This window comes from Gadus macrocephalus, chromosome 13 (assembly GCF_031168955.1).
Source record: "Gadus macrocephalus chromosome 13, ASM3116895v1".
Classification (NCBI taxonomy): domain Eukaryota; kingdom Metazoa; phylum Chordata; class Actinopteri; order Gadiformes; family Gadidae; genus Gadus; species Gadus macrocephalus.
This window is the reverse complement of record NC_082394.1, coordinates 12810092-12823698: the sequence shown is the minus strand read 5'-3', so window position 1 is coordinate 12823698 and position 13607 is coordinate 12810092. Positions and strand designations below refer to the sequence as shown.

The following is a 13607-nucleotide window of genomic DNA, read 5'->3' as shown; positions in this document are numbered from 1 at the left end:
TTTATCCCTTTTCAAAAAAAAGGATTAATAAAGCTATTCTAATAACTATTTTCCATGTCACATGCCTCATCATAAATACAAGATTAGTAGTTTATGAATTACGATCTCAGTAAATGATTCATCTCACACACACACACACACACACACACACACACACACACACACACACACACACACACACACACACACACACACACACACACACACACACACACACACACACACACACACACACACACACACACACACACACTTGCCAGGTGGTCTGTTTTGGAGGACAGCCAAGAGCACCTGACTGTTTTTAGAGCTCACTTTGACTGCTAGGAAGAGAAGTAGCCGTTTAGTGTTCACCTTCTCTGCTCTATTAACCTGATTAACATTCCACCCCACATTGGAAATAAAGGATCACAATTGAAGCAAAGTTGTAACCAAATCGGTCCAGGGCAAGTTACCAAATACCAGCTACTACCGATTAAAATGTAGTTCTTTCAACGCTATTTAGAGTCTCCTAATTTTTCTACATTGCATGAAATTAATTTAGCTGACGTTTTTTGTCCAAAGCATCGAAAAACTCTTCCCAATCACTTGTTTTAGGAAACTATCAACACTATAATTTACATTTGTCAGAAAAGCTGAGCCTTCTAAGTCTATTTACACACAGCGTGAAGGGGTAAGTAGTCTGGTAAAGTGGGTTTGGGGATTAATCAAGAGTCATTCCAAGGTCGCCAAAGCCATGTTTAAGGTTGTGCAATGCAGAGATCATAATTTTGGTTCTGTAGAAGGGACAAAACCTGTCGCGATTTATGAATCGTAATAAGGTACCCATTCAACTAATAACAATTAAACTGCAGAAATGAACATGGTAACAATTAACATGGTGTAAATTAAAATACTATTGTCACCCTCTCAAACCAACATCTGCTTTTCTTTATGATGAATAGAAAAGTTATTAAAAACAAAGTAACACACCAGATAGCTCACTAGACTCTTTGGGTGATCCAGTCTAACGTGCTTCACATATTACTTGGCGGTTGTCTTCTTGTGTCCTACTCTTACTGTACTGTCTCTCTCTCTCCCACCGACAAACATACATGCATACGCCTCATTGCACACGCAAATGTACACACACACAATGACATCATAAACTTCTTAACCCCTGCCTCCCCTTCTCCATTTCCAAACTTAGCCTTGACCATAAGATGGTCCCTGAATAGGACACTGGATGTTTAGTACAGAGTTCCATATATATCACAGCTGGAGCTTCCTTGTGCCAGAGAGAGAGAGCGAGAGCGAGAGCGAGAGCGAGAGAGAGAGAGATGACTGCTGTTAACACTGCCATCACCTGCTGTCTCACAAGCAATTTGTTATAGAGTTGTCACCGTAGTATCCATTGCTTGTCCCGTGGTAAACAAAGACAGGGTCAAATGTAATGAGGATCTGAGGGGCTCCATATCCAAAGATGACATAACTAAAGGACAAGCAGACCTGCTCTCTGAAACATTAGCAACCTGCCCAGCCAAGACAGCCTGGCAGGTAAAATGCTGGCACTATGATAAGAAGTACACCTCATACAGGGCATAAAGAGTACCAATTTGTTACCCAAAACAGTCTTATAGATGTAAGATATAGGTAACCACGCACACACACACTAATTTTTTGGGCAGATCAATTTTACTTGACCATTATTTAGGTGTGCGTGACTAATGATATGGATTTGTACTTTAAAATCAAATTTAATTTTCATTTTCACTGTTTTGGTGGGAAAAGGAGTTGGTTTCTTCTCACAAGTGAAGCCAGGTGTGTGTGTGTGTGTGTTAGACACTGTTTAGCTATCCAGGTTAGTGCTAGAACTCTCCGTCAGACAGGAAACTTGTTTCCACATGAGCAGAGGACGGCCAAAAGGCCTGTGTCTGGCAGAAAACGAACTGAGAAGAATCAGAGTCCATTAACAAATGTATGTTTCCATGGATGTTCTTTCTCAATGAGCAGTGAAAACATGAACTATTATGGACTCTTCATTGATGAAGCGATCCTTAGCGAAACACTCATCCTCAGACTTACAGTGAATTTACATAAGAAACATAACAGCATCTAACATTGAACCACATAGCTCATACCTAGCTCAATGAGGTATAATGCAGTTCGACCAAAACTATGGCTTTGATGTTCTGATCAATATATACACCTTGGTTTAATGCTTGAAACACAACAAATAAATACTAAAAGGGCCCATATGCTATCACCAGGTGTGAGTGTGATTAGGCTTTTTACAAGCTTTTTCGAAATCTGCCCTGTGCCTTGGTGACATCACAAGTGGTAGCGTGCACTTAGATGTATGATGTATCTATACGCCTACCAGTTGCTGGTTGTCCACTCAAAGCTGGTAGACTGATCCATCATTACACATCTAGGGGGATACTCCAACATGTGATGTCACCAAGTCACAGGGGAGGGCAGATTTGCAACAAGGGACTAGCAATCGTTAATCACCCAGACACCTTGGAGTCAAATAGCGGGCCCTTTAAAGTCATCAGATGTCTCAGATGAAGGTTTTAGACGTTCATAAACCCACGTTGAAATTCAAAGGATACAATTGAAGGATAGGTCCAAACATAAACCCCAAAACATATTTAATTAAAGGAAAGGTCCAAACTTCTCAAAAAAACACAACATAACCACCTGCGGCTTCCAATTGCTCCCCATTCCCAACACAATCCCATTAGACATGACCTGAAACAAAGAACATTGCTATTTAACACCAGACCAAACATGAAGTGTCTGACGTTACACAGGTCTACACTGTGGACTTTAGGGATCGAAACCAGAATTGTTCAGATAAGAGTTGGAACACCCAAAGTCCCGAGTCCATCCTCACTAAAACATCATCACAGTGTCATCATTTGTTAACAGGAATATTTTGGATTATTTGATTAACTAAAAAGTCTCCATAGCATGGCTTTACTCTTGACTCATCTTAAATACTTTTAATCTGACTCTAACAGAGACCTCAGGGCCGCACTTCCATGAAGCCTTAAACCAATGAGGGAGTTTATCATACGATAGTCTGACATTTGTGTTCATTAGCTTAATTTAGTCAATTGGTTACAAAGACAATTAAACTGTGTAGCATTTCCCTCAGTTATACATCAAGTTATATTGCTAGACATCCGGGTTATAGCAAATGGTTATAGAATTATCAAATTGTCAATTGATATGCTAAATGTAGCATGGTAAAATAAATCGATGTGTGTGTGTGTGTGTGTGTGTGTGTGTGTGTGTGTGTGTGTGTGTGTGTGTGTGTGTGTGTGTGTGTGTGTGTGTGTGTGTGTGTGTGTGTGTGTGTGAACGTGCATGCGTGTTCGTGCGCGCGCCTTAACTTTCTGTCTCAAATGAACTCCATGCTAAAGCGACAAGGACAGCGGACAAGTGGATGTTCCACAGAAGTCAAGACAGATAGCTTATTTCTAGCGCTATGCCCTCATAACATAACAAGACCTACTTTCTATCTGTCTAAATATATACACAAGCAGCGTCTATAAGTCAGCGTGGCACTATTTGTAATTGCCTGACACAGGGGGCACGGACAGCTCACGCGCTCCAGCGCCGCACGCGTCCTGCGCATCTTCATTCTCGAAGTGGAAAGGTGCGCGGCTGTCCACCGCATCTCTGGATACCGACGCGCCTCGCAACCGGCCACAGTTACCTGACAGCTAATATTTTGGTTTACCCACCTTTATTTTGGCGTTCATTTCAACGACTGAAGGGGGATGTGTTATTGTTTTATTTTTTCTAAATAATATTAACTTATTCAACTGAACATCGAAGACATGGAAAAAGTCGTCGGACGCCTAGCTTAAGTTTGTGGATAAACGTTAAATGGAGAATACCCTACGCTCAAACTTAAGACCAAACTTCCTTTTGTTTTTATCTTTTATCTTCAATGGACAGCAGAGAAACACCAGACACGCATCATGGCTGACACACGCCGTTGCCAATAAATAGGGGGAGAAAAATGTTGTGTCTGGGAAATGCTCACAGAAATGGAACAATGGGGATCAGGAGTGGAACACGCAGCGGGACAATTATCCGGCACCGGCAGTCCAAACGCACGTCCAGGATATGCTTCACATTTACTTTACTCCTGCTTATGTTTACACCGAGGGTGGATTCATCGTGGTGGTGAGTGCGATTTAGATTGTGTTTGTGGATGCTGAGATTGTTTTAAGTTAAATCATCGCAACATTCTTGTTCATTATTCTATCGTCCAAATGGGCTCAAAAAGCGAATGAAAACGTTTTGTTGTGTTAAGACGTTTGGGCTAAAGTCATGCGATGAAAAGTTTGGTAAACATTGAATTTAATGCGTTTGTATATTTTAAAGCATGATCATTACAATAGGGAGCAGTCCATTGATAGGATTTCCCATTCTGAATGTTTGTTTGCGAGAAGACGAAACCAATTCACATTTAGCCTACCCTTCCTACATCATGACAAGTCAATTGTTTCGGTTTATTCGACACTGCCTAAAAAAATCATCCGAAAATTACAAGAAATGGCAATTTATCTGTCAAAGGATTTAATAGGTAAGCAATCTATACTGCCATTTTTTGAATAGATGAACGCCCAATTGCAGGCATTTTCAGGCCTGTAAGGATGAAGATAAATGGCAAGAGGGAACATTCCTCTATCATCCATCTTGTTTGGAGTAATTGGCAGGTGCAGGCACCGATGCATGAATGAGTGTTCCTTGATGATTTCTCTCGAGGTATTTGGGGATCCGACGAGCACACCAGTACACCCAACACACCAGAGCACACACACACACACACACACACACACACACACACACACACACACACACACACACACACACACACACACACACACAATCTGCTTTATAAATCCTATTTGCCTTTAAGGTCTTCTCCTTCATCTTCTTCAGTAATAATTTATTTTATAATAACTACTTCATAACTACTATTAATAGTTTAAATGTAATAGTCTAAGCCATAAATAGCACATTGTTTGGTATTCTCCAGTCCATTCCTATGCTATTTAAGGACAAATGTGATAATGAATCCACATGGACTCATTTACTGATCCAATGACTACTCATTTGCAGCAATTGCAACATTTTGATGAGCAGCACAGGACCATCACCCCCCCACCCCCCTCCCGACACAAGCACACAAAAGTCCACTCTTTTGTCTCTATCTCATGTTTTATCACTTGCATGTGACTGTGACTGTGACTGTGACTGTGTGTGTGTGTGTGTGTGTGTGTGTGTGTGTGTGTGTGTGTGTGTGTGTGTGTGTGTGTGTGTGTGTGTGTGTGTGTGTGTGTGTGTGTGTGTGTGTGTGTGTGTGTGTGTGTGAGCGCGCGTGTGTTCTACCAGCCAGCACAGGAGTCTTTTGGCACAGCCTCTGTGTACAACACACAATAAACACTGGCCGTTCCTCTGCTCTGCTTTACTGCTCACTGGACTCAGTGGTGTCAGCGTAAGAATGGGGTGGTGGTGGTGGAGGGGGGCGGGGGGGCACTGGCACAGCCATAACAGGAGTGGAAATAGCTGTGTCTGCGGTGTGTGTGGGTGTGTGTGCGTGTGTTTGTGTGTGTGTGGGTGCTGCTCTCTCGGTGGCCATGGACGACATGGCGGTGGCGGCTGTGATTAGGGGCCCGTGATGATATCAGGATAGAGGGTGCAGGTGTGTGACAGGGGGGGTGAGTGAGTAAGTGAGCGTGAATGGAATAAAGAGATGTTCCGGGGAAGGTGGGTTACCACGGGTTTGCACTTTAGATAAAGTTAGCCTCTCTTCCCCTCACTTGGCCCTCTTCACCGTTATCAATTGGAATGTTTTTGTAAGTATTTAGTGATTTAGATAATGCCTTGATTCTCAGCGGGGGATTCCTTTGTAGATACATGTCATTCAGGAGCAGGTAGAGTTCCATTAGGGCATATTGCTCAAGGGTGTCTTCATGCAGACATGGGCATGGGGGTTTCGAACCGAGAACCTTTGGGCCCGGAGACAAACACCCAAACCATGATGCTACTGTAACAATATCAATCTCATCAAGTTGGAATAGAAGTGGCAAGGGATCTATCTTTATGCATCCAATAGATCCTATGGCATGACACGCCTTTTCCTGAAACAGATCCAAAAAATCCACCCCTCCATCGATTTCAACCTAGGCCTAAAAAAAAAAAAAAGTTTGGTTCCTGTTGGTTGTCAGTTGAGGTCATGGGTAGGTAGGGAATTTATTTTATTTTTTTATTTTATTTTTTCCAGCGGCAGCGAATGATAGGTAGGTTGTTTTCATTTAAAAACGAGAAAATTCGCTCATCCTTGTACAGAATGAAGAGGTGCTGTACCAAAACGTGATTATAGTTTGCATAAAAAAAATAATAATTATTATTATTATTATTTATTTTTTAAAGCTCATAAAATAATTTGGGTCGCACATAAATTGACAGGGTCGGTCGGAAACCGGAACCAAACAAAACATTTTTTTAGGCCCTATGGGCGTCACCAGGAAACCCAGGGACAATGACGTCTGTCCCTTGCACGACGTCCAGCCCTGTCGAAACGTACACCCTGCGGCCCGTTGTTAGTTTATCAAGCGATGTGTGTGTGTGGGTGGGTGTGTGTGTGTGTGTGTGTGTGACGGGATGCTAACGGTCTACCTTGCGGTGCAGGTACATCGGAGCGCTGGGCGCCAGGGTGATCTGCGACAACATTCCAGGCCTGGTCAACAAGCAGCGGCAGCTGTGCCAGCGTCACCCGGACCTGATGCAGTCCATTGGCGACGGGGCCAAGGAGTGGATCAGGGAGTGCCAGCACCAGTTCAGACAGCACCGCTGGAACTGCAGCACCCTGGAGCGAGACCACACCGTGTTCGGCCGCGTCATGCTGCGAAGTGAGTCAATGTGTTGTGCATGCTTGCCATGCTTGCCACTCGTGAGTGAGTGAGTGAGTGAGTGAGTGAGTGAGTGAGTGAGTGAGTGAGTGAGTGAGTGAGTGAGCGAGCGAGCGTGTCTGGGGCGTTGTCATCAGTTTTTAATTAGAAGCTGTTTATTAACCTCCTCAGTGTTCTCCTAAAGGAGTTGGAAGAACCCTTAAAGAGTGTGTCTGCATGATAGGCCTGCATGCCATGAAATACTTATTCAAAGAGTAAACTGCTTTTGCAATGCTTTGTATGCATACCTTCCAACATGCTCTGGATGTGGGAAGCCAGCATGTGGGACTGCTAGCTTTAGCCTTCTCCACAGAGGGACTCCAGAGTGTGAGGTGATTAACCTCAGAAACCTCAGAGTTCACGTAGGGAACAAAAGGGGAGTGGCATCGATTCCTCGAAAACCCTCAAGTCAAGCCAAGTCAATTATGGTTTGTAGAGCCCTTCATCACAGTTACAGTCTTAAAGGGCTTCACAGGCAATATGTTTACGACACCCCCTCACCGTAGCTCCCTAAAGGGAAAGTAAACCTCGTGAAATGATCAAGGAGGAAAGCTTGAGAAGGAATGAAGAGCGAGGATGCCTCCTCCCGGGGAGGGTTAGCGGGGTGCAATGGGCACCATCATTGACAGACAGAAAAAATATGTAAGAGAGTGAAGACCATCTCTCATCAGCACGCCAGGGCGGCCACACAGGGAGGGCAAGTTATCGACAAACCCCATGCCCTGCTCTAAACTATACACACCCTCTGTGGCCCCGGAGCGACGGCTGGGGACCGCGAGGTGACAGCGGAGTAAAGCGCTGTGGTTTCACCTTCCCCGGGAACAAGAAGGGAAGATTGGGAAAGTGGACGTTCTCCGAAAACAAGTAGCAGATCGAGAGATCCACACGGATGATGTATAAACAGTAATAGGAGATGTAAATATTTGGGTAGATGTTTCTGGCAGCCAGACAAAGCCTCACTCCCTGACATATCGCCCCTGTTCTGCTCCATTGCGTGAGCAGGACGGAGGAGCAGCGAGGTTGGGTGGGAAAGCCAGACCAAATAACCCCCCCCCCACCATCCCCCCCGTCTCCTCCCGCTCTCTCTCGCCCCCTCCTCCACCCGGCATCACCCCATTACCCCCTTCCAAAAGAGAAAAAAAAAGGAGCTCCCCTCAAAAGAAAAACACAGCAGTGTGTCTGAGAAGCGGCCGTCCCTGGGGGTCAGGACGAGGTGGAAGTGAGCGGAGCACAACGGAGAGCTTACCAAATTGACTCCACGTTACTTCAGTCGGTCCATCTGTCATACGCAGACTGTTTTTCATGCTGCCACTGCCAGAAGGATGGAGGAGGATTCCACTGCTTTAAATAGCAGCATTCTATCGGCCAGACAGATTATTATTAAATACATTTATATGGTGCCTATCTTGGAATTCAACAATTGCGTTGCATGCATGGAGAATTTAAGTGTCATAAACGTCTGTGACTTTAAATATCCTTTTTGTTGTTTCACACAAAAGGTCCGGGTGCAATATCTAAAAGCGCCAGATGAGGAACGAGCATCTGCTATCACCCTTCATCACCGTTTCAAGGCAAAAAACCTTATAACACCTTTCGCTGTTTAGACTTCACGCAAGTTTTTTCTTTCCCTGTTCTGCGTCCACGCAGGCAGCCGGGAGGCAGCGTTTGTGTACGCAATCTCTTCGGCCGGCGTGGTGTACGCCATCACCAAGGCCTGCAGCCAGGGTGAGCTGAAGATCTGCGGCTGTGATGGCCAGAAGCGCGGCAGAGCCAGCGACGAGAAGGGAGACTTCGACTGGGGCGGCTGCAGCGATAACATCAACTACGGCATCAAGTTCGCCAAGGACTTTGTGGATGCCCGGGAGAGGATGGTGAAGGACGCGCGGGCACTCATGAACCTGCACAACAACCGCTGTGGTCGCATGGTGAGATGGGGATCCTTGCAGTCTGGACATGCTTTAATTGTTGGGCATCTGCTTCCCAGCATTGTTTTAATCCTATCGTCTGTGATATCGATGTAAGCATTGATTGTGCTGCGCTGAATAAGTCTGCCACCAAATCATTCGATCCCACATGGAGACATTGGTTTGAAGAGGAACAAAAAGTATTCTTTCAGCATGCAGTACAGGCATTGGGAGGTGGGGGGGGGGGGGGGTTAAAACTTTAATCTCAAAATTCCAAATCTCTCACCTACATTTTCATGGTCGCTTTTTGAGGTAGTGTTTTCAGTATTTGGATAGAAAATGGAAGTTTATATTACATGGAACTTGCTGATTGTATGTACAGCAAGGTTACTCTCCGGTTTGGCAAACAGGATTCCCACGGGCTTGGCTTCCATGCTATGGACCCATTGATGTGTTTTTGTATTGGTGTTTAGTGGGTGGAGGGTGTTTTCGTTACAGTTTAATGCGAGGTAGTGGCCATGAGAGGTTGTGAGGCGGGTCATCTTCCACGTTCACTTGGATTGGTTACACCCTTGTTCACATGCTTTCTGTCTGGTGCCTGATGTTTTGATGGCAATGGATACTCTATAATCACTGCAAGATGAAAGCAAGCATCACACCAATGGAACACAGTTGGTAACGAGTCGGGGCTAATTCGTTGCACATGCTTCTGCGGTGCGCCAGATCGTATCCACCGTCTCCTTCGTTGAATAACTTATTGATTAGTGCAGAGCCCGGATATTCTTATATTTTTCAGGTAAGTAGTCAAATCTCAATGCAGGATTTGAATGCATCTTTTTTGTTTTCCGAATTTCCCCCAAAAAACTTAAGATTTGCAACTCAGGTAGAAGGGTAGGTTACAAATCGTCCCCAGGATTTGATTTCCCATGTTGGCGTTCCCACTAGTCAGTTGTGGCCGTAAAAATAAGAGGTTGTGGCATGCTTCTTAAAGGTTTAACAAGGGTTTTAACAATGAAAAAATGTAGCAGCTATTTCTGGGTTTAAACAAGACAAAAATATACCAAAAAAGCTCTGCATACCAATTGCCATGTATGCCATGGTTTTTGCTTCAATGGCCCTCCGTCCCCCTCAATAACTCCGGTGTGCTTTTTCTTCGGTTGAATAGCACTAGTCCTGCCGTGCAATTTCATAAAAACTTTGCACAATGTTCAAACCACCTGTTGGCTTTGGGATGATTGGAAGTAGGCCTAATCTCCCACTATAGAACCCGTGTGTCATCGGAAAACTTCAGGCATCATTGAAGCTCAGCCGTTACCAAATTGGACAAGGACGGATGAGTGGATCCAAAGCCGCTGATATCCACCTAACGTGATATCTAGTTGCTTTTTGCGTTATTAGAGTAACACATTTTTCAGTGTGAATTTATGATCCTAAAACAGTGGTCTCAACCAGCTCTGATTCAGGCAGGGAAAGACAACCAATATGAAATTGCAATTTCTAAAAAGAACATACACATATTCAAATTTTGCCCTGGAAAACCTTTATCTGGAACCATTATCCCAAGGTTGAACGGATATAAACTGGCCAGCCATATAATCGACCCAGCAGTGCACGTGGGCTTACCATTTGGCACGCTAAGGGAAGATCCCTCCAGACAGCATGCCACAGGGGGAAGCATCATTGGTTTAACCCCTGTGTCCCTTTTGACCTTTGCTCCAGGCGGTGAAGCGCTTCATGAAGCTGGAGTGTAAGTGTCACGGGGTGAGCGGCTCCTGCGCCGTGAGGACCTGCTGGCTGGCCCTGTCCGACTTCAGGCGCACCGGGGACTACCTGCGCAAGAAGTACAACACGGCCATCGAGGTGACCATGAACCAGGACGGGACGGGCTTCACCGTGGCCGACCAGGACTTCAAGGGAAGCACCAAGAACGAGTTGGTGTACGTGGAGAACTCCCCCGACTACTGCCTCACCGATCGCTCAGCAGGTGGGGGTTGGCGTTTTCTTTGCAGACTTTTATGAGTGTGTGTGTGTGTGTGTGTTTGAGTGAAATTTGACCTATGCCGAAGTGGTTTTAAGCCACGCGTGAACTGCGTTAAACCGCGGTGAACCATAAATGACGTAGTCACAGCTCACATGCGGTTCATGTGGGGATTTGACACGCGTTGCACACCTCTGAAAACGTGACGCTCCGGGCTTTATGTACACTTTCTCGAGTGCAGCTTTACAGCTCCCCAGGGTCACCTGTTATTTTTCGAACAAACTTTCTTCAGCACTAACTTCCACTCCAGCCTGCAACTCTAATAACGCCACAAACATTACTATCCGTCCTCTAATATACTCCAGTTGTTATATTTCACAGATTTTCCCAGGCAAACATCTGCAATAATAAACTGAATCTTCATTAAAAAGAAGTATGTGAAATATGAGGTTTCTCACCAGACATGAGAAGAGACGACATGAATTGCTGCAGCCCTGTGTCAGTTTCACAAAATCTATGATAACCACAGACGTGTTTGCTGAAGGTTGCATTCCTCCACGGCTTAAAGTTCAATTAGCTGACCTCTTTCATTTTCTCTCTATGTGTTTGTTTTCCCTTGGAAGACTTTGTCTCGGCGTCTCTTCCCACTCCTTTAGGAGAACACTGAGGAGGTTAATAAGCTTCTAATTAATAACCGAGGACACCGCCCCGACAAGGATAAAACATATTCTGATCTAGGGCTTCTTTGCTTTTCAGCTAGATGAGCAGATTGTCTGAGCGGAAAGAGATGAAGTGAAAGAGACACTTGAAAGATAGCTTGGGCTCTCCCCATCCCCGCCCTCCCTGTCCAAACCCTAACCCTACAGAGGTGACCTTAAAATGGACGGATGACCCTGCTAGCCGGTAATCTCCATTGTATTGGAATTCACACCCTAAGGATACATGCAGGCTTATTTCTGAAACCCTTCCTTTGGTAACGTTTGAGCTCTCCCCTCTTAAGACCCGAGGGGGAATATCTGGCTTCACAAGCTTTGCTTCTCATCAAGGATCGCCTTGTTATTAGACAGGACATGTTATCTTAGGCTTGATCTTCAGCGTGCTTAATTAACACGCACTGCTCTAAATTTGGGCCGGGCCTGATTACTTTGTTTGATGTCCTTAATGACTTTAAGTGCAGTCAGTCTCTCACCTTTTCTCGGCGTCAACGTTGAGACAGGAGGTGACGAGAAAGTGAGTTTAGGGTAACTATTTTGAGGGATTAAAGGTTAAACACTTTGTCATGCAGTTGGATGAGCGTTTGTAAGTATATACATCTGGTTGATGGGTTAGAAAGAAGTCATAATACTCCAAATGAACACTAATAAGATGCACATAATGGCCAAAGCTCATCCCTGTGATTACTAAACATCCCAAAAAGGAACATCAACTTTAAATTTGAACACAAACATGCAAACACACCACAAGCAATAAATACACGATTTAACTTTGAAACACCAAACTAAAATACCTGCACCGAGGATGGAAGGTCTTTTCTTTTGTACTTTTTGCATTTTGAAGAATGAAACGAATGGCCTGAGCGGTCAGTCCTTCATCATAAACTGTTGGAAGAGGGGCTAAAAGACTCCCATTTTTTTTCCCCCTTTACAACAGGTTCTTTGGGCACAGCTGGTCGCGAGTGTGACAAGTCATCCAGAGGCCCAGACAGCTGTGAGGTCATGTGTTGCGGCCGCGGGTATGACACCATGCGTGTCCAACGCGTCACCAAATGCGAGTGCAAGTTTAAGTGGTGCTGCGCCGTGGAGTGCCAGGACTGTGAGGACACGGTGGACGTACACACATGCAAGCCTCACAAGAGACCCGATTGGTTGGATTGAACCCGAGGTTGGCCGAGATGGACCAATCCTTCAGTTAAACTGTCCACCTGTGGATGGTTGCCAATATAAAATCGATGACTGCGAGTTTCTTCCTAAATGATCCACCCTCTTCACTTCATTCAATGCCTCTGATATTTAAACATTGAGAATTACTTTCTGAAGAAAAGACCTTTAAGAACATAAATGCTTTGTTTGATTGAACACAAACCTGAGAAGGACCCGGTCGATTAATGCGTGCTCCTTACATGTTCTTCTGTAACTATATTGTCCTTTCTAAAGATTGAACATTATTTACATTGCTGTATCCTAACCTCGTCTGAGGTGAGCATTTTTGGTGAGGTACTTTTTTCAGTGTTATACTATTGTGATGTAGCTTATTATGCTTTACTGAGTTAATTTGATCACTTTTAAAGTTTGGAGAGAAAATACACTATTTGGGACCTACTACTAGCAAAATGCTTGATTCAGGAGTAAGCAAACTGTGACTAATCGTACACACCGAGACCACAGACATACGGTGTCTGTAGCTAAAATACAGCCACATACCTTGTTGAAACAAACATTTCTATATTGTGACCCAAATATAACATGACTTAATGAACTTCAGTTTATAATAACAATATGTGCAGTTCCAATGTCCAGTATCAGTCCCTGTTGTTGATGTACATTCTCCCAAATGTATGCTTCTTAATGTCTTTTATTTAACGTCATACATTTATCATACTAAAGCTGCTATGGGATGTCCCGGTGTCCTCATGTCATGATAAGATTAATACATCTGCAATATTCTGCAAGAGAGTGTTCTTTATGTAATGCAGACCACCTGCAGCCATGGCTAGCCCCTGAAGGTCAAAGTACTTCCTGTGACCAAGCCAAGACCCAGCACATTTGAGAAATA

At 44.4% G+C, this 13607-nt stretch overlaps 1 protein-coding gene across 1 annotated transcript; it reads left to right on the top strand.

Moving 5' to 3' along the window:
* The first annotated feature begins 3400 nt into the window (after nt 1–3400).
* On the top strand, nt 3401–13503 carry LOC132470771 (protein Wnt-2b-A-like). Its single transcript, XM_060069639.1, has 5 exons — nt 3401–4179; nt 6694–6914; nt 8601–8878; nt 10577–10841; nt 12486–13503. Exons 1-5 carry the CDS (start codon nt 4013–4015, stop codon nt 12707–12709), a joined length of 1155 nt encoding a protein of 384 aa, XP_059925622.1. The 5' UTR covers nt 3401–4012; the 3' UTR covers nt 12710–13503.
* Nucleotides 13504–13607: the final 104 nt, after the last annotated feature.

Excerpts from the sequence above, each read along its gene's own strand:
- LOC132470771 (XM_060069639.1), top strand. The coding sequence starts at position 4,013 with ATGTTGTGTCTGGGAAATGCTCACAGAAATGGAACAATGGGGATCAGG. Across the intron at positions 6,915-8,600 it reads CGGCCGCGTCATGCTGCGAA|GCAGCCGGGAGGCAGCGTTT; the intron begins GTGAGTCAATGT and ends GCGTCCACGCAG. Across the intron at positions 8,879-10,576 it reads ACAACCGCTGTGGTCGCATG|GCGGTGAAGCGCTTCATGAA; the intron begins GTGAGATGGGGA and ends CCTTTGCTCCAG.